Genomic DNA, 25,229 nt, shown 5'->3' with positions numbered 1-25,229 from the left:
GCCCTCTCCAGTCTCTGAAGGCTCTGTAGCTAATCCTGAGAGGACCCTGGGAATACCATCAGCTCTTACAAAGTTCCACAGTCTCCTGGTTCCTCTTTCCAACAGCCCACAAGGAAATGCCTCTCCAGTGACATCACTTGACAGCCTCTCACCCTCTGCAGGAGCACCATGGACCACACAGAGGGGTAGGTGACCAGAGCACCCCAGGCAAGAAGGGCAAACCCAGGTCAGGGAAACTGGGGAGGTGGCCTCAGGTCTTTACAACAGGGCCTACTGTGCTCAAAATACTGGGAATGAATTTCCGATAAGAATCCCCTTCAAACTCACAAACAAATTACTTTTTAATATTAGGTCCCTTTTCCCCTCCTTTAATGAGTTTTCTCTGTGACTAAAAAGTGCTTGTCACCAACACCTTAGATTTAGTCATATGACATTCAAAAATGATAATCAAACTTCTACTTTTTTAGTTGAATCTGTCCTGTAGTTCCAAAATTAACTTACATGCATAGAGAATATTTGATGGAAGTCTATTTAACATAATTTTGTTACACAGCATTAGTTCCCTAAGTATTTCTCCATATAGCTACTACCAGTAATATCACATTTAAAGTCTCTCAAAGAGCAACCAAAAAAACCGATGAGTATTTGAAACAAACAACAAAGGATCATCTTCAAACAGAGAAAAAAAAGTTCAAAGAAAAAAACTGATAATTCTGGATTATCTAAGATTTTCCATAAAATGGACAGTTTTGATATTTAATGACAGCTGAGTAAATACCTCTCTTTTAGGTTTATTTAAATGATTTAATGGAAATTTCATTCCAGGATGACAAAGGTCAACTTTTTCTGTATCACCTTAGTAACTAAAAACAGTAACTTATTGATTTCTTTTGTTTTATTTCTTGGTGTTAACATTTCCACTTGAGACACTGTAACTGTTGTTATGCTGGTGATAAACTGTATGATACTTTATAACATGGAAAATTTTTAAATGGTAGGACCAAAAACTCTGAATGAATAAGCATAGCTTGTAATCAAATGTATACTATGGATGGCAGAGCATGTATCGTTTTAAAAATTAAAAGAGCTCATTAATGACAACTATATACAAGCACACACACACATATATACTTACATACATACATATGCATATACATACACACATATACATATGTGTGTTATAATTTCTTGTTGACTAACATATTCATAGAACAATGCTAAAAAAAAAACCAAAACAGTGAATATGCCAGAGACTTACCACAGCTTAGGTTGTTTTCAGCTTTCAGAGCTAGAGTTGGGATATTCCAAAAGTCATTTTGCCAGTCGATCACATTCCCTTTCACATTACAGCTGAGGTTGGAGAGGATTTTGGAATTCATGGTAAAATTCCAAAGTCGGAAGTTATAAATGTCCCCTTTTATAGAGGCAACTTCATTTTGACTGGAGCCTAACACCAATTTCCCACTCCCAGGAATAACTTTACCAATGGTAGAATCGCAGGGGACTGCTTCATAGTTTCTTTTGAAATTCACGCCAACAGAACCCACAGTATTATTCCAAAGGATGCACAGCTGCTCGAAGTTTTCTATGAAAATGTCTTCTTTATCTTTTACAGGTAACACGCTGTTTAGTAAGCATTTTGAGCCAGAAATAGATATGAAGTAGCCACCCTTGGACTTGCCAAAACTGAGCAGTTGTGTGAAGGATGCATCTGAGTAGGTGAAAGCTATCCATTCACTGTCTTCCTTGCCAACTTTGGTTGCTTCAAAACAGAGCGTGAAAGCACTGAGCTGCGGAATAGAGACACTTTTTGCAACAGACACCTGGTAAACATCAAGTGCCTGGGGTAAAATGACCTTTTGATTCCTTAAGGACACAGCAACTAGGACAAAACATAATAACAGATAAACACATTAACTTCAGATATGGGTTAATGAGATGCAAAACAGCTGACAGACTCAGCTCTCCCACCGCTACCCTACTGACTGACTTCTGTCCACCACTCTCCGCTTTCTCATCCATCTACCCTCTACCACCAACCTACCACCTTCTACCAAGAATAATAGTAATAAGTAACACCACTCACTTTAACCCTAAGCAAGGTTTGCTCTCACACCTAAACCTTTGTATTACAGCCAACCAACTTGCTAAGTATTTTTTTAAACATCCCCTTAAACACCCTAATTAAGGAAACTACTGATTTCAGGAAAGTTCTGTTTACACATTAAGATTTTCAAAACTATGCTATTTTTCAAATAAATTCTAAACATAGTAGCATGTTCTATTTTTCATTAACAATGGCCATTCACTCTTCCCATACATTCCTATGCTATCCTCTCCCCTTCAGACACCCTTTATCTTACTCAGTTTTCCATCAACCAGGCTATTTCAGGGACAAAGACAAAAACAAGTTCATTGAGGAAAAGAATCCAGTCAAAACAAAAACAAAAACAAAAATGAAAATTTAAGTTTGGGCATTTGAGCTACTTTATTAGGGATGGTAAGAAGCAGTGGTTAAAAGGGCAGACAACAGAGCTCCCTATCCCAGCTCTTCCACACAGAGTGCTATGACCTTGGACATGTTCTTCACCTCTCCCTAGCTTAGTCTGCTCCTCTGTAAAACTAAGGAGAATGGCACCTACTCTGCAGGTGGTCAGAAGGAATGAAATAAGTTAATACCTGCGAAGCGCTAAAGCAGTACCAGCCATAGTCAACACAGAGGCTAGGACTGATTACTAATACAGGTACAACTAGTATTATATGCATAACAAATTCAAAATAAAAATACATTAGCCTAGTCCTCTGTGACATATATAAAACTGTTAAATAATACCATGGATTTAGCCCAATGCCAATATACTAGACATCATGAAATATTATGTACTGATTTGAGAGGGAAGTAACTCTCCTAAAAAATACTGTTTAATACTGGATTCATATGAATGCTAGCTTGAATGTATTTTAATATACACTAAGAATAGATCTGTGGTAAAAACATCATTTTGATATAAATATTCCAGTTAAAAATCCATGATGAAATACAATCATGGGTTTTAGTCTACTTCTTAAAATATAACATAGTTTATAGGTCTATTTACCCAAAGGGATATGCAACATGAACCCAGTATTCTATATATGTTGTTAAAGTAAAAAGGCTGGAAGGAAATACATCCATCAAGACTGTATTAGTGGTTATAGCTGGGTGGTAGATAAATAGGTATTTCTAATTTCTGTCTTTCTTCTTTTCAAATATTCTATAATGTTTTATAATTTTTAAAGCATTATTTGAAAGATTAAAGTATGTGTGTTTCAATTGACCACATATGTATCTAATGTCAACCACCAATAGTAAATAACTCTGCCATCAAAAACACATTTTATAATAATGAGGGTCAGTCATTTTCATAGTGGTTTCTTTTGGTGATATGTGACACCTACTTAAGAAGCTCAGGAGAAAAAGTATATGTAACTAAATCTCAAAATCTTGAAGCCTGAATTCTGCAAAGACAGATTTTAGAGAGAATGAAATTATTCAAATACTATGATATTCCAGAATCTGGGAAATATATCTGATAAAAATATACTTTATTTCCTTCAATTAACCATTTTCAAGGGGCTTTACTCTTGCAGTGTTGTTTATTAGCTTAGGTTATAAATAGCTTTATTTTAATTTATACGATAATTTTCTACATTTGTCCCCTAGCATAGTTCCTTAAAAGGGCAACATCTTAAAAGCCTAAAATAAATAGGAATGTTTTAAATGTCCAGTGAACAGATATTAGAATTACAGGATTTAATTAGCTATGGGATATCTATAGCCCTGTGGAATAAGACTGTGGAATAAGCAGCCTTTAAATGTTCTGCATATAAACAATATTATGGAATTCAGCTCTACTGTAACTAGATTTTAGATTGGTAAGCATATATTGCTAATGAAAATGCTCAGAGAATATTAACAGATTCTAGCCCTTCATTCTAATCCTAATCATTCACAGTCACATACAAGAGCATAACTTGGTCTTCTGGTCCTTGTGTTTATTGCAGAACATGTTAAATGAAAGCAGAAGGTTGGCACCACCTTTGGTTTACATACCTCTGATGTAGCTGGCATTGAAGCCCTTCTTCTGGATGCTAAAATCACTGGAAAAGGACACATGCATCTCATTCGCACTTGAGTTAAATGATAGGCCTTTGGCAGTTGCTCCACAAAATTTTGTCTGGCTCTCTCCATTATCAAGGGATAATGAGTCATAAATGCAATTGGGAGCTTCTTCAATGTCGAAGTCATTAAATGTTATCTGAATGATGTAGCCGGTGGGGGCTCGGAGCGTCCACATGCAAGCCTGGCTGTTAGGGTAGTCATTAGGGTAGCACGGAGAAGTAAACGTTCCGGAAGGGCTGGACAGGACGACCCTGCAGTGGGCACATCCCAACACTGTTGGCCAGACAAGAGAGAGACAGAAAGAAGGGCTGGGTCAGAGGCACACAACAAACCAAAAATACCACATGCTGGGGACAAACAGTAAACATTTAAAAAGACCAAAATATAATCATGAAAATTAGACGGAAAATGAAACCATCTCAAGGAGAAAAAGGAAAAAACACTAAAGGAACATGAAAAATAAAACAAAAATACAAAATTTTAACACAGGATTCTTAAATTTGGCAGGTCATATACTCTAAGAATTGGATGAAAGTTGTGTAAATGCTCTCCAGTAAAATGCACAGGGGCCGAGGTGCACAACTGTAGGACATACCTGAGATCTCAGAAAGCAACAACTATTTCACAGTTTCACTGACCTGGGGTAAGAATCACTACTTTAGAGAGTAACTGAACTGGGACAAGGGGCTATAGAACCATAAAGGTAGAACTCAATATTACAAACCATGGATATAAAGGAAGAGAAACAATTAGAAAATAATTTTTAAAGAGAAAGCTATCAAAATAAAAAAAATAAACAAGATGTCTTCTAACAGATTACATTTTTTCTAAAATTCAAATAAACAACATCATCTTGCATGTGTGGAATATTCATAGTTTTGAAAACACTTTCAGTCATCTTATTTGTTTACTACTGTTTGTAATCATACAGTTGTGTGATTATCTCATTTATTGATTCATTCAGTGAATATTTATTGAATGCCTGGCATATAGCAGGCACTATTCTAAATAGTTAGTATATACCAATGAGTAGGAAAGACAAAGTATCTGAATGATTCTTACCCTTCAGTTTTGGACTCAAAGATAAACAGATAATAATATACTGTAATGGCAGATAGTAAGAGGTAGGAAGAAAAGTAAAGCAATCAATTATTTCTCAATTATTGCTTATCTAGGGCCTGATCAGCAGCTGGAATTAGAAACCAGGGTCAACTATCTTTTTATTTTGGGATGCTTTTACAATTAATATTCATGTTACTTTTAAATATTTGTATAAACACAGGCAGCACTCTCACTTATCCAACACTCTGGATAAGTAAAGTATGATAAAACTGACATACACTTTCAAACAAAATATTTAAACTATGTTAACATAAACCACTCTAAATTTGTGTTCCTTCCTCTTACTGAGTTGAGAAGAATGAATATGCAATAACTTTCTTGAAAATGGTAGTTGCTACAAACATCACTTATTCTTCTATGCTACAGTGATACACTCAAGGACTTATTAGATATATTACACTCAAGTTAAGTTTTTCTTTTTTCTTTTCCCTGGGGCCACCTTGTGTTAGGCACTGTTTGCCTTGCCAATCCTGCTCCCCTCCATTCTTTCTAACTTGCCTCTTCTCTGTTCTTCCTTCCTAAGTATCCAACATCTTGCACAGGGTTGAAGATAGACAGGGAAAATCAATTTATGATCAAGTGGTAGCCAAATGCCTTCTCTTATCCATCCCTGGAGCACCATGTTCCTCTGAATAGGTCCTTTGCACTATTCAGAGCAGCTGTGACTTTCGTTTTTCAGATTATTTGCTTATTGGCTATTTCTCTCCCTCTTCTCTAAACTCAACAAGCACAGGATACATAGTCATATTCACCATCTTACTCCTTAGGACCTCACCAGCAATTATGGCACATGGTAGACCTTCCATAAAATTTTGTTAAATTTATCAGCAAATAAATAGTTCTAAGTGAATGGAAACATGTCTAGATTAAAGAATGACTAAGGATGGATTATCAAACTAAGCCAAAAAAAAGTCTAAATGAAAGAAGAGTGCATGATCTCTGGAATATCTCTTTAGATGGAGTTTTGGGCTTTTTCTTCCAATGATTCCACTCATAGCAAAGGATTGATATGACCAGGCCTCTCTGACACATTTAGCTTCCTGTTACTGTAACATGGGCTCAGGAGAGAGAAGTAATCCTAGCAAATCCACAATAACATATTTATAAAAAGGCACTGAAGATTTAAAAAAAAAGAGAAAAAGAAAAGGAAAAAAATGCAATCTTTATGTCATCCCAACATGCATGCACACAGCATCATTTTCCCAAAATGAGATGCCATCCCCTACATCCAAGACCCAGGCAATGTTCATGACTTCCTTCATCCTGATTATTTTTGCTAAATTCTTCCCTGAAAGAAAGGTCCAGGAACATTCAATATGACTATGTAGTCTTGAACAAGTTCATCTTTCTCTGCCTCAGTTTCACCACCTTACACTGGTGGTAATACAAGCACCCACCACCAAAAGTTATTGGGAGAATTAGATTGGTTACTATGGGAAAATCCTGGGAGCTGTACTGGCCAAATAATTAGTACTTTCCATGCAAGGGCTATTAATATCACTACTATAACACACGAAACCTGTGCATCAATAATGTAAGAGAGAAAAATAGCATCCCACCTTAAAAGAATCTCTTTTTCCATCAGGCACTCACTGAGATAGGAAAGAGAAAGGAAAGGTACCATAATATTCTTTTAAAAAACATTTAAAGCATTCTTCTATGGTTGGCATCCACAACAGCTAAACAGCATTTAGAGACAGTACTACTAAATAGCAATTATATTAATTGCGTAAAACGTCAGTTACAGCTAGACACAATGTTATCATGTGCATTATATCTACAGATCACTTCACATGAAACGTATATTATCATGTTTTTATATATATATATAAAAGGTTGACATGATTAAACAAAATACACAGTAAAGTGGTGAGCTCAAGTACTGTTTAAAGACAAAATGGTTTTTAACAGGCAATTTCTCAACTATAGTGTAGTCACCCTAAAATTAATATATTTTAAGAAACTATGAAATATTTTAGTTACAAATGTTAGAAAGTCTAAAATACATGCTTTGGATTTGCCCATTTAGTGTAATTAAACATGACTGATAATTGTCACTGCTATACAATGCACTAGTTCATAAAGAAATTAATTTGTTCTCTCTCAAAGGCAGGACTACTTAGAAAGACTGGCTACTGAAATAGCCAGAGTGAGGTTTCTGTAAAACCACCTCTTCTAAAAGCTAACCACTCAAAACATCTGGCTCAAATTGCTCTCAAACACAGATATAGTAACATACTCACACTTATAATTTATAACATACTCACACTTATAATTAAAAAGTTTTCAGGTTATCTAAACAACAAACCAGATTCCACCCTGACTCTCGCCTGCTTGGGAATGTTTAGCAATAATTTACTCACACATAATTTTCACAAAACTTCATTCTTCAAAGAAACTGAAATCCAAAATAGAAAGTCTTTCAGTTTATCTCAGTTTATAAACAACATTTAGCTACAGATTTAGTAACCATTATCTTCTATTTTCTTTTAATCTCAGAGATTTGGATTCTTACTCCATCCTTGATTCAAGTGCTTCCCAATACATCAAATGCTATGTTCTTGAATATCTAACACAGGAGTATCTTATCCCAAGAGAAAAGTCAGAAGTGTTCAATTTTAGCTGCTTTCAACAAAGATCTATACATCAAAAAAACTGTTTTTTCCTATAGTGGGTTAAGTGGTGAAGAAAAGTGAATGTACCTAAATTAAATATTATTTTTATTGGAATTATGTAAAACTGCTGCTAATGAATTTGTTGGAAAACCTGGCTGGTGAAAATCATTTCCAGAAATTTTGCTTTAGTTCCTGCACAGTTTGCATCTATTCTAAGTCATCATCTGAATTACCTATGTGAATGTATTAAATTCTTATAAGTGAAAAGTTCATCAGTTACTTAAAAAGGTTTAAAATATTTAAGTGTTTGCTTTGTTCTGAAGAATAAGGGCCAGCAACTGAGAGTTCTAGAAACAGTTGTGATGCCTAAATCATTATGAAGCCAGGACAGCCACACACCATTTCTCCACCTCAAAAGAGGTGCTGTGAGATATAACACTACTGAGATGTCAAGCATAAAAAATACTTCAGATGCTGGAATGTATTGAACGACTAATAATACACAGAACTGAAAGAGTTCATCAAAGCAAGTATTTGTTTAAGTGTTTTAGCCTTCCATGCACGTATTTTTAGGATGGTAAGGAATGTGGAGGCAATATGGCTTTGACATCTGTGTTTCTGTTAATGTGACAGATGCAGCAAGCATCCCTACACTCCCTCACCACCATCCCTCTTCAAGTTCTGCTCTCAAAGAAAGCACTTGAGTGTCCGGGAGCCTCACTCCTGAATTAGGATTACAGTGGTCATTCCAATCTCTGCTAGAACTTCCAGCAGTCAAGCAAGGATATCAGTTTGCTTCCAAACTCCTCCTAAAACACTGGTTTCACCGAAGATAGCCAGAAAATTTTTTGATTTCCCTCTGTGAGGTTTCAACTTCAGAATGTTCTTTGGAAGCACCATGTATATGAAGCTACTGCAATGGCTGACACATGAATTTAAAATGGTACCAGTTCAATTCAATTTGACACAGCTAGAAAACTAATAAGAAGTTGAACTGAGGGTTCCTTGATAAGGCTGCACTAAGTGTGACAATTTTTTGAGCCTCTAAAGAGATTCACATGCACCATACTCTCAAAGCACCATTCCACATGTAGCTGCAAAAGGTAAAAATTTCATTAAGATCCAAACAACTGTTGTAAGTCCTTCTGGAATCAGCTTATTATGTAGGTACATAATCCTCACAAGAGGATTAAACACAAGTACACGTGCCAACATATGCTCATATACCCACAGACATTTTCATGGGAAACTGTTCTCTCTTAAGCAGTGGCTGAGTATTTCTCCAGCTGTTGAAAGAAAAAAGTCTAAACACAATGCATATTTGAAACAACCTAAATCTGCATAGTCTATGACTTTATCTACCTTCTGATTAATACATTCAAGTCTCTTATCCCTTTCCATATTCCTGCATTGCAAATCCCCAACTGTCTATTAACCTGGCCATGGACCTTCTAGCTCTCTCATGCATAGACTTCTGAGCACTACTGAAAAAAACTCACACAATTGCACAGATTATTTACACTAAAGAGGATTCTGATTTCATCTCACTTACCCTCTGCAACATTTGATGCCTCTGAATTCTTGAGTCTCTCCACTGATAATCCCTAACTTGTCCTCATGCTCCTCCTGCCCTTCTCTCCACCCTCTCTGAGCACGTCCTTGCTCTACCTGCCCTTGCAATCTTTGCCATTTCAAGTATGGTCCTCAGATCCAAAGCACCAGCATCAACATCTCTAAGGAGTTTGTTAGACATGTGGAGTCACCAAGACCTACTAGACAAAATCTGTATTTTTAACAAGATTTTCTGGTAATTCCTATATACATTAAGATCTGAGAAGTGCTTTTTTCATAACTACATACTACAGAAGCTATTCACAATCCCCATGCAAGCACCTTCTTCCCAAAACATGTCCCTCCTCCATTTCATTCAGTCATATTTGTACCATGACCCCAGGGTACACATACGACATGAAGGGAACCAAATCATGTGTTTGGCTATGTAGTCAGTTTCTCTCTCTGAGAATTTCAAGTCAGAGATACAGATGATGTATTCAGGGAATGATGAATAATAGAATGACAAAGTTCTGTAAACTCGGAGGTAGCAGCTGCCTCAGCCACTTGCAAGCAAAGGACACCTATGGGCAAACAGAAGGGACAGAATGTAGAGAACAGAGAGATGAGAGAAAGCCAGATCCTTGAGAAACACAGAGACTTGAATTCTAGACATTCCATGTCCAATAATCAATGGGAGGAGCTGTTCTTCACAGCTTATCCTTGGATTCTATGACAAGAAGTCGAAACTACTGTCCCTCTTCTCTTGATTCAGCTTTGGTAGATTTCTGTTCCTTACAACCAAGTGTGCCTCAAGCCAGCACTTTACAGGGCTCTTCTCTCTCTCTCCTCATTCTAGCTGGATGATCTCATCCACACAGGCCTTCATTATGTCCAAATGCTCATGACATACATGTTCTGAGCACCACACCCACACTTGCGCATGTCTACTCAACATCTGCACTTGGATGTTCCATATCTCTCAATCCAAGCACCGTTCCTCAAATGATTTGTTTTTATTCACTTTATAATTGCGAGTAGCATGAGAATCATCCAAGCTAGGACTATCTCTTCTCTCTTCCTTCTCCCACAACATTTCAAATAGCTTGCCAAGGGCTATGACATTTTATGCATGGCTATTTGATTTATTCCCTTATCGCATTCTCATGGCCATCCAGTTTAAGGTTCTCGTTTTTCTCTCTTGGACAAGAAGTTCGGTAACCAGTCTCCTTGCAATAGTCTTGCCACCTTCAACTCATCATCACCCATACCACTATGGGAAGATCTAGGAAAAGGAAATGCAAGTATCAAAACACATTTTCTCTAACTCAAGATCTTTAATGAGATCCAACAAGACAAGGTTCTTTGAACGACACATACAGTACTCCATATTTGTACTGTTCACATTTTTCCCTCTACACCCATTCACTCAGTAGTATTTACTAAGCATCTATGTACCTGGCACTGTGCTGGGAATATAGTCATACACAATAAATAATCCCTGACTTTATGGAGTATATAGATAATTGCAAATGCAGATAATAAGTAAACAGCAATAATATGATGTGAAAATTGTTTTGACAGAGCAGGTAGATGAGTCAATGAACCTCAGTTTAGACTTCATAGAAACAGTGCCAATTCTAACAGAGAGAAAGAAGCTGAGACCTAAATATGCAGCACAGAAGGGGACCAAGAGGGTAGGCAGAGGGTAAAAAGGTGAGTGTTCTAGGTAGTAGGTCAGCAGGTGCAAAGGCTTGCAGGTGAAAGAGCATGTACTGTTCAAGTAACTTAAGAGTTTAGTTTAGCTGAAGAATAGTGTGCTAAGTGGGAAGAAAAAAGAGACAAAGGTGATATGGTAGGCAGAGATCAGATTCTGCAAGGTTTTATAAGCCATGCTTAAAAAAATGAAAAATTATAATAAGATCAGTAGCAAAAATAATAAAGTTTTAGTTATGGGAAAGTAATCAGATTTGTGTTTAGCACAGACATTTTTAAAACCTCACCCTTTTACACATAAACACACAAAATTACTAGTGAACAAAGACCCTTGTAAGAATCACTACAGACTAACTCAAAGGACTTGGCAGATGATAAGAAGACAGACACAAGACAGCAGACTACTCTGGCAGCTGGTTTGTAAAAAGAGAATAGCAGTCACTGGTAGGAGAGATTAATTCTACAAGGACTCCTGAAGCAAAGCCTGACTGTTGGAGGCTAAGAAATAAAGGTGGCCAAGTGACTAACTTAGTGTTCATCAAAGATCTGTGTTACTTTAATCTGACATGTGTTATCACCTCTAAAGAAAAACTGAGGGGAGGGAACTATAAAAACACTCTATTCACCTAATGTTCACTTCATTTGAGAATGTCACAAAATCCCTTTCCATATGGATCCTCAAGGCAATGTTGCTGGGGTAGAGCTGGCTTATGTTGGCATTAACCAGAAAAATATTGCTAAATATTACCAACCTAAGTGGAGAATGCCTTAGCCTAATAAAAACTAATTATAGTTTTAATACACACGCAGGCCATGATGTCATCCATCACAGGCTAAAGAGTGCGTTATTAACTTATTGATCACATGAATGCAGGTAATGAGAGATCCATATCAACAACTAGGCCTGTACTTGGCTGGTATAAGATGCTCAAATAATATGAGCTTCCAATGTTACTGTGAGTGTGGTTGTTAATTAATAAGAGAGCATGTTAGCCATATTTCAGTCTGTTAATTCATTCATTCAGTTTTCTGGGCCCCTACTTCCATTTATTTTGTTTTCTTTTAGATGTCTTTACATATGGTTACCAGAAGGTAGTCAGAAGGGGAGGTAAGAGTAAAAGGTTATTGTTTCCAATCTATTCCATGTTATGTGATGCAGGTGAAGAACCTGAAATTAATAGCTAGAACAAGTTTCGGTTTTACAAATTTGCCCTCCCAGTAAATTGGGGAAATATATTGGGAAGAAGGAGGCAGCAGTAGGATGGTGTGCATCTTACTTAGCTCAAATTTTCCACAGGAGCCTTTAATTTGAGGGCATGAAAAAAAACAAAAACTCACTCAGGTTTGTACACATAAATGGAAACATTTTAATATAGTCAAGGTTTGGAGAAAAACAAATTATAGATGGAATTAACATAATTCTGCCCCTTTATGGAATACATTTTTTATGTAAACATCTTAGTAATAAGAAAGGACTGATATAAACTTTCCATGATACAGATTTTTTTAAATAAAGGAAAATGTCTTTTCAGTAAAACTTTCCATTTTATACATAAATAGGTTGCTTAAATATGCTAACAGCTTTAAGTGAATCCATCACTGGAATTAATTACTTTTCAAAATATTTATGTAATGTTAACTTTGCATATAGCTCTCAAGTATAATGTATTAGAGCAGTGTGTGACAGAGGGAGAAAGAACCCAAAATAGATGACCTTATGTTTCTTCAGCAAACTCTGAAACTGAACTTTAAAAAGATTTCTTCTATTCCAACTCCTTACTAGCTAAATCAGAAGACCTAGCTGATTAAAATATTTTGTTACTCTGGTGAAAAACAATCATTGTGGCAAGGACAACATGCTTATGAAGACAAACTAGGAAAAATTACAACTTGCAGGGTATTTACCTTAAACTCTGAATAGAAGCCATTAAACTCGTAAAGGTAGAGAACTAAAAATAATGATAACTATAATAATAACTGGCATTTAGCAATTGTTTATGCAGTGCCAGATAAAAGAAGACTAAATTGTTCTCCTCTTGAAATACTCTATATGTATTCAATATGAATATCTGGTCATATTACAAGTGAATCACAGTGGGTTCTTGGCACTTCTATTAACCAACCGTGGGACTCAGAGCTAGTCACCAGTCATGGAAGTCTTGGTTTCCACGTCTGAAAGAAATGTTTCCTCTGGTTCTACAACCTACTAGTGTTGACAGATTCAGATCCTCACACACAGTCCTTCCCTTTAGAAGGAAGAGGCTTCCAAGGAAGTCATGGAGTTGTCTGATGCTTCCGTATGGAAAAAGACGTGATGATGTACAGTTTATGAGATTACAAGGCAAGAGAGTCTTTTAGAGTATTTGTGAGCCTCAGCCTATTTGTGTTCATGTATCCACTTTGCAGCCATACATCAGCCAGTGCAGGTCGAATGCAAGTAGAGCTAATGGTCAGCAAACATCCTGGCTTCTGGGATAACATTCCAACTGCTAAAATTTCCACATCTTGCTAACAGTACTTATTGTGCAATTTTGAATATTGCTGGCTTGGAATTATAGAACAAGCTGTGACAGATTGTGAAGATTTAGAGTGTGGTTACATTAGGAAAAAAATCACCTACTTTCTACTTAATATAGCTGCCTTAGTGTGTTTCTTGATGCCTACCACTGTACTTTACAAAAGAGAAAACAGTTTATTACTTTTATAAACTTAATGCCCCTATTGAGAAGCAAGGTTGAGTTTTGGTTTGCCACGCCTTTGCCAAAATGTTTATTGAATTTCAAATTGCACTGGGCTGGAGATGAGGTGATGTAGGTGCTAACTTTGTCGAGCCTCTGGCAGGTTATGTACATCCAGGCAACTCCATCAACTTCTCTACACTGAAACGGCTTCACCTCTGCCCCAGAGACCCTCCACATCAATCACAAGTCTGTGGCAAAAACACACTCAGGAAAGTTCATGGAGGGCACCAAACTCTGTAATTATAAATTTCCAGGATAGTATAAAAATCTACTTGCTTACTGTCTTCTTTCAGCCAGTTATATTTTTAAACTTGAGGAAAAGGGACAGTGACTTGTTATAGATGGGGGAGTAAGGTCACACCTGCAGGCAAGCCAGAGAGAAGCCAAACCACCAAAAATAGGACGGCTGGGTGGTCTCCAGGGCCAACAGCACAGCATGTTTCCGGGTGGAGCAAAGACGTGAGGACAGAAGGTTGTCAGTGACCCAGAGGTCTGAACCGGGCCAAGCTCACTGTGCCTGGAGAGAGCAGGAGCACTCAAGCTGCTTCACTCACTACTGCATGTCGGGGGGTGGGGGGATGGAGGGGGGAGGGGGGAGGCTGAATAATCATACAAAATTTCTGTGAAACTGCATCTATGTCTTGATTACCACTCAGCCTTGCAGTGTTGTTTGAGAGAAAGAGAAACACTATTTCCACATATAGGTTCCTTTCATGATCCCATTTAGAACATCTAGTAAGGAAGTTCCGTAGGGTATTATCTGAGGAAGTTATTTTAAAATAATAATAGGTATAATACTCTTCTGGTTCAGTATCAGCTGTGACATATAGTTTAGTTGCCCCACTTAGATCAAAATAACTGATGAAAAGAAAGCCCAAGCCCCAGTGACTACTGAAATTACACAGGGAGGTCCATCCCGCAGGAAAACTGAAAGGCAGATTTCAAACAATTGGCAATTTTGGATTCCAGTATAAATATAAAGCTTTAGATATACATATATATCATTTTCCTTAGAAAGGGTTTCTGACAGGAAGGCTATGTGCCATTTTGGCATCAAATCTCAACCCAACACAGATGAGCAGCTTTAGGTTTTTGGATTCTTTAATAGTGAATTAAAGTAAATAGATACTTGGATAACAGATCTTTCTGGAAGTTATTTGCTAAGATAATTTGAGTCTAATCTCAACTCCAAAATCATTTTCTTCTCCCTCCAATATAATCGGCTGACTTCAGCTTTTAGGATGAGAAAAACAACTAGGCATCTTTCTGAAGGACCACCCAGCCAATGTGATATTGCTCTGTGTGGACAGACAGTTAGCCTCATTTTGCAAAATGGGCCAAAAGACAAAGCTAATTGCAATTTTAGTAACAGTTAATATTTGCTTGTAAACTGATGGTAATAGTTTACACAGGGATGATTTTGCCCAAAAGGAATAGTTATTTAAATCATCAAAAATATTTTTTCTCTAATACATCATTTTCACGAATGTTATTTTATGATGTTTTACAAATTTCTATAAAACTAAGTCACGATTAAAAAGCAGACAGTTCAGCTGAAGTTCTTTGGTCACAATTTGTCCCCTAGCAACCATAGTCAATAAGAAATATGCATACCACAGTGAACTTATCATGTAGGCCAAAGAACATCTAGTAGGGAAATTCTGTAGGGTATTATAAGAGGAAGTTATTTTGAAATAATAATAGGTATAATACTCTTCTGGTTCAGTATCAGCTGTGACACATAGTTTAGTTGTCCCACTTAGATCAAAATAATCTTGGCCACAATATAAAAGAGAATGTTCTAAGTGATTATATGTAAGACTTCATGTATAGCTGATACACAGATTGTATTTGTTCATTAACAATTCAGACACGGCAAAGCCCCTTTTCATGGTAGAATGTGAGAAAAGCAAAACCTTTAAGGAGAGCCTATCTTGTCCTTTCTGTTTACTATATTTAAACAGTTGCTCACAGGAGAGTTGAAAATTAAACACCTACACTTCTGTGAAGTTCTTTTGGACACAAATCTAAGTTTCTGTTTGAACTGGCTTTGGAGTTGCTCCTATGCCAACATCTTTATAGCTGCTCTCAGTATGTAAACCCTCCATACCCCTGACTGGAAATAGCACGTTGCCTGGCTGGAACTTTAGTACAGCATTTCGGTGAAAGACACTACTGTCCTCTACAGCACATTATTCAACAATTAGATTTGGGTCGCTTAAGCAAAAGACAAAGGCAGCCCTATATCCTGTTTAGTTCTGTCCATTTGCTTCATAACATCATTTTTAGGTACAGCCTTTCAGTTCACAGTTTGATTTTTTTACAGGACTTCCAGTGATGTGGAAGCCATGTAAAAAGATGTACATGTACATCAGCCTCCTGGGATACACTTTTTTCAGAAATATAAAAAATAAGAGCTTTATTTAGAGAACCTCATAAGAAAGTAACTTTTCTAGGCAAATCATTAATGAGTCAAATTTTAATGTTAATGAAATTTTAATGAAAAAAGTACAGCAAATTGTACTCCACTTGGTGTAACATCCAAGTAACATTAATCCTTCTGCTGTCTTTGGTGGATTAAAAAAAAAAGAAATAAAAGAAGAAAAGATAATGGCAGGGAACATTCCACATTAAGAATGTTTGATATAAATTGTGACTAGATTAACGTAAGACAAATGGCATCTTGTTAGACAAAATTGGAATAGGAATGATTGTAGATTAAATCACATTTTCCTCTCAATCTCCTTTGGTAACTGGTGGTAAGGAATATAGAGAAGTAAAATAAAATACATATAGGACATAGCTTGGGTGGGAGCCCTTTGTGTCTGCTTCCTCTGATTCTTTGGGTTATATCCAATAAAAATGGAAGTAGAGAGAGAGAAAATATGAAACAAGTAGGTATCTCTCAGATGACCCACTTATCTTGAGTTCATACTGTGATGTTGAGTAATGCAAGTGTACAAAGTTACTGATTTCCTCATCCCACACAGATGAAGGCTTGGGTGTTTTGTATTTTGGTGGGGTGGGAGAAGATCTGAAAATTTTGTAGTAAACCCTCTGAAATTTAAGACTATTTTCCTTGGCATTCTTCTAATTTTATTTGCTTGCTTTCCTTGTCAGGTAACTTTTTCTTGATTAAATAAGAAAGTTCATCAGATGAGCCAGCCTAAAAAAACGTGAATAAAAAGGACAGGCAGGGTTCTACATGGATAGACATAATGTGTGTGCCTCTGGATGCACTAAGGGTACATATGCAGACAATTTCCATGAGGTCGGCAGCATGTTTCCTTGATTCCCTTCAAAATCCCAAGTGCCCAATGTTACATGTGGCAAAGATTTTACCACTCAAATAACCAGAAATTGAGAAAAAAAGGACACATATACAAACACATATGTGTGTGCTTCAAAACATATAATACATTAACATATGTATATTTCTACATATATTTTTAAATATATATATTAAAGGATAATTTTATTTTTAAATAATCAAGATTTTTTTACATAGAAGAAGAATATCAATTGTTTGTTCCTTCCTGACCATGACAAAAGTTAAACACAACTCCATTCTAGGTTGACATTTCCTTTGATTTCATATATTTGTTTCACTCTCTAATCTATCTATACTTACTCAGCACACATCACGTATGAGGCACACATTACAAGTATTAAAGAGGAGAATTATCTACATTGGGAAAAACAAGAAGCCACAGCAGAAATCTCATGAACTTCCACTTCCCCAAGTAAGAGGGTCACTACTTCAGGCCAGTTGTTGACTTTATGCACCGTTTCATTCTGGACCACCTGTATCTCTATCATTAATGGCATTTAGTAAGATATTCTGCTTGTAGAAACCTTCTAGTTAACCCACCTCATGCCTCTCATTTTACAGATGCAGAAGCTCAGGCCCACAGGAACCAACTGACTTGAGAACACTATGAACTCAAATCAAAATGAGAATCATCTGTTTCCCTCCTAAGGTAAATGCAAATATTCTCTAAGATGTGTATGCTTGTACTAAATTCAAACACAGAAAATAAATTTAAGAGTGCTTAAAGTATCTCAAGTCAGGTACAATTATCTTTCTGTATGTAAATTAAATTCTTATAATAGCCTTGCAAGGTATAGTGTTATCACTATTTTTTTAATTGATGAGAAAACTGCAATTTCTGTATATATATCATTTTAACGCACTATTTGGCTTGTATAATCCAATATGCACACTTCTTAAAGTCAGGGATCACATCTAACTTGGTTTAGTCAACAGTACATGCTAAATCTATTTCTGGTGGTGACATAGGGGTGCTCACAGTATTAATAATGACAATAAATTTAATCTGCAAACTTTCTCCAGAAGCAAATGATGTTAGGGAATCTTAGACTTTAGATACCCCACTCCATCTTTTTTAACAGAAAAAGCAGCAACAAAAAGAACATGAGCTTTGGAGTCGGAGAGATTTGCCACATGTATGTGATCTTGGGCAAGTTAATCTCTTTAAACCTGTTTCTACTTAGAAAAGGTAAGACATCTCCTCCTTTTCTGTGGTTACTGCATAGATTAGTGACACCCTACCTAAAGTGCCTTACCCAGTGGCTGATGTTGTGTTGTTATTTGACTACTGGTGGTGAATAGACTGTACTCACTTGCCTAGCCGCTGAGACTGTTAGCTACTGACAGCTCCCAGATGAGTCTTCCCAGAAGGCTGCAGTCAGAGACTGGCCACCGGAAGGGCACAAGGCCCCAATTCAAGAACTCTGAAGGGCATCCCAGCTCCAGAGCTGCCTTCAGCGTCTGCCGAGGCTATCATTGTGAATATGTTGAAGTCTGACTTCTCCCTCCGTCCTGCTAGTCTTCATTACCCACAGGTGTTGCCCGAAGACTACTACCTGATAAAACTCCCACAGGCTAATCTCCATCTCAGAGCTTGAGTTGAAGGAACTCAACCTGCAGTATCTGGTCATTTCATTGTCCTATGCTTGAATGAAACAATAGGCATGAAGGATGCTCAGTAAAGAAATTTCCATTCCAGCTGCAGTGATATCATAGGAAAATACTGAATTAAGAACCAAAAGATGTAAGTCTGGTTCTGATGACTACCTAGGTATGTTGGGTTGCTTATTTAGTATTTTTACTTTAGTGTTTTAAAATGTGATGCATTATAACTTGACACAAAGTTTAGGTCTCCTCATTTTTGTTCTCTCTTTAGGCCCTGGCATTTTTACATGGCCAAGGAAAAATAATTACCTCTATTGAAAAAAATCAGTAATTTTATTTTCATCAAATCCCAATCAATTCACTGACCAAAGATGACTGCTTCAGAGATCGTTTTTCTTCATGGATGCGGAATGCAGAACTTTCTAAATTAATCTAACCAAGTGGAAAGTCATTAAGTAGTTTATTCTGGAATACTAATCAAAGCATATTGTTGACAAATGAAATGTCCTATATTACCATTAAAATTGGAAGCAAACTTTAGGAAATATTCTTTTTTTCTTCTATGAAATCTAAATACCTCAAAAGAAAACTTCATGATTAAATAATTCTTTGCTCATGACCCATGAATTTTTTGAAGCACAAAAAGGAAATCATTTAGTTACTGATGTATACTTGGTATTCACACTAAAGAAGCAGATGCTTTCAAATGTCAGGAATGAATAGAGGATGGGTACTTTTAAATAATAAGGAGAATTAGAAATGATATTTTCCTATTAGCCTATTTTTATCAATCCAAAGATACACATTGTTCCTGCTGGAGAAATGATCTGTCTCTAAATTTGCCTCTTCTATTTGCTCTTTCAACATTTGATACAGAGTCCAATTATAAAAAGGCTCAGTTGATCAGTTAGATTTTTATATTCCCTTTGATGTATCCTCCAGAGGGCTTAACAAACAACATTTTAAAAATATACCGTAGTTGAACATAAACCTATCACTCATGTTTGTTTTTCATTGAATTTCTGGTAAGCGGGTGGTGTGATGATTCTCAAAACCCTAATTCCACCACTCCATGACCATGTAGCTAATGGGTTCAGAAAACTCCAACCACAAAAACATAATCACAGTAGTTCTCTCTGTAAAGGGGTACCTGAAACCTCATTGATTACGACACTTAAAATGTTCCCTGTGAAGGTCCAATTCAACACATATTTATGAAAAATAAACCCTTATGTTTAGATTTTAAATCTGTTGGCCAGAGAAAACATGGTAGTTTGGTTCAGAGTTTAAAAAAATCCTGACATAGGAATCCAGGAGAATATTTTCTTACTTTATTCAAATAAAACCTCTTGTCAGTACTTGGGGGCTATGATGAAGAGTTCCCCAGGAATTCAGAAGTCAGACTGTTCTTTAAGGTGTTAAATGTTAACTCTTTTTGCATTTATACCAACAGACAGTCATCTCAGAAAAAGAGAATCTTCCTGAGTTAAGACTTGACAATTATCAGAATGAATGTGGAGAAACACAGTGAGTGTGGTGAAGGGAAAATCTAAGAAGAAACCGGTGGTGGTACCTATCTCAGTACTGTACTTGGCCAGTAAGAAAATCCTAGAAAATGAGTCCTTGTGCCACTGATAAGATCAAGCCTTTCATGAGACGGGTACACAAAGCTCATCTGTGTTGACAGGGTTAAAAACTAGATTCATCATAATCTTCTAATTCATGCTCAGACCACTGTTTGGTTTCCTATGTAGGTGGGCCATCTACTCTGCTGGCTGCTCTGATAGATATTACTCATTGTGTATCACCAAATTGGTTCATTCAACTTGGTTTCTCTGGTGGAGAGAGAGCCCCATGATGGCAATGTAACCTGGGGTAACATTACAAAAATTTAACCCATACCCATTCGGACTTGGGCCCTGACGGATCAGAGTAGATGTTGGCCAGGAAGGCAGACCATTAAAACAGCGGTTATCAGTTCTGGTTGTGAGATTTCTCTACTTCCCTTTTCTGTAAGTAAACTTTCAGTTACTTGTTTAATATTTTCCTTCCTTTGATACTGTGAGGTCCATGAACACAGGAATCATCGTATAAACCACAGTATGTCTGAAACCAAGTATAATTTCGAGCCCTTCTGAGAATGAATGAATGAATGAACAAATGAAATATTAGCTTGGATAAAGCTCTCTTTAAGAAATGGATCCACTTTCACAGTGCATGCAAAACCAAACTTTAGAGCCTTCAAGACTGAGGATTAGACCAATTCACCAAGGTAAGGAGTAGCCTTCAGTGAGGTCTCTTAGGAAACAGTTTCAGCTGCCTTCCTCCAGGCAGCCTACCATCCTGACCCAGCCCTGCAGACCCCGTGGGGATTTCCCTCCACAGAACCTACACTGAGGCTTCCAACATAGGAAAACAACTTTACATTCTTTGTCTTCTTAGTACAAATCTAAGACATAACAACTAAGTAATTTTATGGAATAAGATAATAAGCTAATTTTCCTACAAATTAAATTCTGGCTACTAGTTAAAAGTTTGATTACTGAAGCAGTCACTTTAATCATGTAATATTAAAACTTCCCTTGCTGATTTATTATTCTTTAGCCCCAGACTATTGGCCACATTGCCATTGGGAGAAATGCATTTTTAGTTGGTGAAATTTACATGAAACATAAAATATACCATCTTGGAGGGTATATTCAGAACATGGTGTTCAGGGAGGGGACTAATATTTATGGTATCCTGTTTCCTTCCTTTTTACATGTCAGAAACACCCACTAAAAATTCATGCATTCAACTGACACATAAACTAGAAAGACTATTTCGAATTCAAACACAGTTGATCATGATATGAAAAGGACTTCTAACCAAAAAGGCAAGAGGTTTAATATAGTGTTTAATTTTATATTTACAAAACAAACTTTTGCTCAGTATTTTCATTATGTATACAATGTTTACAGTGATCAGCCAACTTTATGGTCATCAGCCAACAAGTGTAAACAGAACAGTCTCCACTATGACTGCCAAGAATACTAAGATTTTTTTCAAATCATGTATATTTTCCCCATCTAGTTTCTCATTGATAACTAAAAAAAGATGAAAGACAATTGCATTTTTATACCAAAAACTCTCTTAGGAATTAGCATACCTATAGCACATACTTTTCTCCTTTGCCACTCCGTAGGGTATTTATCAGTCATGCAAAGCTTTTAAAATACAAAATGAGTATTTCTCAAATCTCCTTTGACTTTCATAATAGATAATATTTGAAGTGAGAGTATTATCAGCTTATTTTCTAATATTGCTATCATCTAAAGATATTTCCAAATATCCTTGTAGTCATTAATCTGTTTTATTGCCCAGACAACTAGATAACTATTCTAGCTTCATAATGAACATCACAATGTTGGGTATGTTAAAAATTGAGTGTATGTGTGTATCATCTCTATGTATCCTCACCATTAAAATTTACCTACCAATTATTGCCTAAAATAGGAAGGAAAAAAACGCATTTTTAATTTACAGTTTTAGGTAGCCAGTTATTTTTACAAAAGTTTTTGGAGGAGACAATCTCTTTCAATATGTTGCATAGTACCAAATGTCCAAAGGAAACCTCACTTCATAGGTAACTGTAAAAGTTATCAGACTGCCTAGCCTCAGATATTTTCCTTCCCTTTAAATATTCTATGATTTTATTTAAAATATGTCTGTAACTAAATGTCAAATTAATTTTAAATGCATCCAAAGAATAAATCATGTCATACTTTTTAAGATAGGGCATTTTGTATTCACTGTAGACATAGCCTAGGAGAGTTTTGTGTGTGATATGCTAAAACTGATGTGAAATACTCAGATACTTAATAAAGCAATTCAAATATTCTTTTACTAAAAAATTATAGTATAAAGAAAAGTTAAGAAAAACTTACTTATGCTGATTATCACGTCAGTCTTTTTCTCAAGTATGTACTTCTTTTATAATTTTGAACTCATGTAATATTTTTCTTACCACTAATACTCTGGAAGCAAAATAATCAGGGATACCATCTAGAGATGGCTTTTTTTATCACATGTCACAAAGTAATAAATCCAGAATAATAAATCATGTATTAGCATGTAAACTATATCTTTCTGACTTTTCTCTGAACACCCTTTTAGTCTTACAAACAAAAAAAAATCCAGTAGCAACTGCAGCTATTGTTCAACAGAGATATAATTCATACATTTCATTTAACTTCAGATAAACTTTAGAAAAAGGAATTCAGTGTTGTAAATTTCAAGGATTAGTGAAGCATACTAAGTCAATACTACGGGGTATTATAAATCTCAATGTTTCAATCCAGGGAAATATAAATTAAGAACTTCCCCTTTTTGAATTTTGTTTCCTCTTGCCAGATGATTCACAGAAAAAAATCTTGATGTTTTGTCCCATACTAGAATAAATAAGTGAACTGCAAAGTTTCATGGTTTTGGATCTGTAAATTTGAAAGTTATGGATGGTTAAATATTATGCTTGGGAACTAAATGTACTTTCCAAATTGGTTGACTCTTGCCCTCTTTTCAATGGTAGTTAAAATATTAAAACTACTTTTACATTGTTCAAATTTTAAAAATCCCCAATTTAAAATCTATAATTTTATAATCTAAGGAAAAACCTGAACTTGTATATAATAAAAATATGTATCTCTTAGTACTTTATCTTTTTATTTTTCATAGAACAATTTCACTAAATGAGATCATGAGGGAAAAATCATAGTTTTAAATAGAAAATAAATATCTTTAGTCAGATGGTGATGACCCTCCTCATTTCTATTACAAAGTAATAAAAATAACTTATGTTTCTGAATTATCATTTAAAAGTAAAATGTATTATTAATTGGCTTAAAGATGGTTCACTATCTCTGGCTGTTGAATTTTTAAAAAGATATGTTACTTTCTTACGTCCAAGTGCTCGCTTCATTCCAAATAACCAAATAAATTCTAGTTGTCATTAAAATTATTAAATAAAGATACAATTAAAGCAGGAAATGAATTTTACATAATTGCCAAAAACACATATCACATTCTACAGAAAATGCAGAGAATACACTCAGATGCAAATATTTATATTTTTATCCTGCGTAATGTAAAGAATCCATTTTAGGAGCCATGTTAGGGTACATATAAAAGTTAGAATATCATCTGTATTCTCAGCAGAAATTTTACTTATCTAAATATAGCATAAATGAAACTGGATATTTTCCATTATTTTTCCTTTCTGAATGGCTAAATATATATTTACTATGGGAGATGATAATTTGTGCCAGATGAATATGAATGAAACTGATTTCATTCATTTTTCTATTTTGTCATCAGCTCTGTTAAAGAATTTTGGTAATTTTTAAAAATTGCTTATATGGTTAGTAAACTTTAAAAAAATACTCAGAAGAGAGCAATGGAAAGAACACTACTACCAGCTTTGTGGCTTACTAATTCTGATCTTGATAAATAATAACTGAAATGGCCAGTTTATTTAGATGGTAAGGCTTCAATAAGACTGCACAGGAAATTAGGGGTTTCACAATAAATATTTTGCAGTTAATGGTAGGAATCATTTTTCCTAAAAGTCTTTTTAGGAACAATAAAACTCATTCAATTTCTCACCGATTATTCAGGATATTATAATTTCTCATTTTGAATAATAAAGATCACTGCATTACAGCATAAATACAGATTGGGAAAGCATTGTGGAAATGGATCTTCTTCGGAATTTGATTTTTGGAATAAATCCCTGAGATAAACTTAGTTTCCTAATGTTTTTCCTTTCAACAATTTTCTCTGGCCTCTGGAGAATTTTTTTTCCACTCAGTTACACTTTGCCTCTTTACCAGTTACTACATTGCTCCAAACTCCCACTGCCCTGCTTGTGTTCCATTCCATTTTATTCCCTCTTTCCACACAGGGCCTAATGGCAGCAGGCTCTTACAGCCAGTTGAATCACCAAATACTGAAACTATAGACATCTTAAGAGGTGAACTGCACCAAAAACTGACTTCTAGATTAACCCTAAATGGTAAGCCTTCTAAGCATGGGGTCTGACTACAGACTCCACTTCTGATATTCACAAAACAAAAGAGTTTGGGGGCATTTCAATCAGTCATGTTCCACTGTTCAAGTTTTTGAAAAATTTGGTATTCACTGGTAAAAATTCTAATAGAGTTATAGAATTCTATTTGGAATAGAATTAGAGTGCATACAGTCCAAGTCCACTGTTTGATTTTACAATCTGGAAGGGGAGGAAAAAGAGGCAGAAGAAGAGGAAGCAGGGGAGTCGGTGAGGGCAGGAAGAGGAGATTACAACCTGTCCAGGGCCCCACAGTTACTCACATAGTTACTCAGTGGTAAAACTA

General features: G+C 35.9%; 1 protein-coding gene across 5 annotated transcripts in view; it reads right to left on the bottom strand.

Annotated features, from left to right (window-relative positions):
* Positions 1-25,229, bottom strand: part of ADGRG6 (adhesion G protein-coupled receptor G6) — a 125,277-nt gene that overhangs the window by 63,494 nt on the left and 36,554 nt on the right. For all 5 annotated transcript variants that reach the window (XM_073219680.1, XM_073219679.1, XM_073219682.1 and 2 more), the window contains exons 3-4: positions 4,094-4,435; positions 1,259-1,882 (exon numbers count right to left, since the gene is read on the bottom strand). In XM_073219680.1, the coding sequence (XP_073075781.1) occupies positions 1,259-1,882; positions 4,094-4,435 (966 nt within the window). The remainder of the gene's footprint in view (positions 1-1,258; positions 1,883-4,093; positions 4,436-25,229) is intronic.

The sequence above is a fragment of the Manis javanica genome, chromosome 13, assembly GCF_040802235.1.
Source record: "Manis javanica isolate MJ-LG chromosome 13, MJ_LKY, whole genome shotgun sequence".
Classification (NCBI taxonomy): domain Eukaryota; kingdom Metazoa; phylum Chordata; class Mammalia; order Pholidota; family Manidae; genus Manis; species Manis javanica.
The sequence above is the reverse complement of the archived record's forward strand: the minus strand, read 5'-3'. Positions and strand labels throughout refer to the sequence as shown.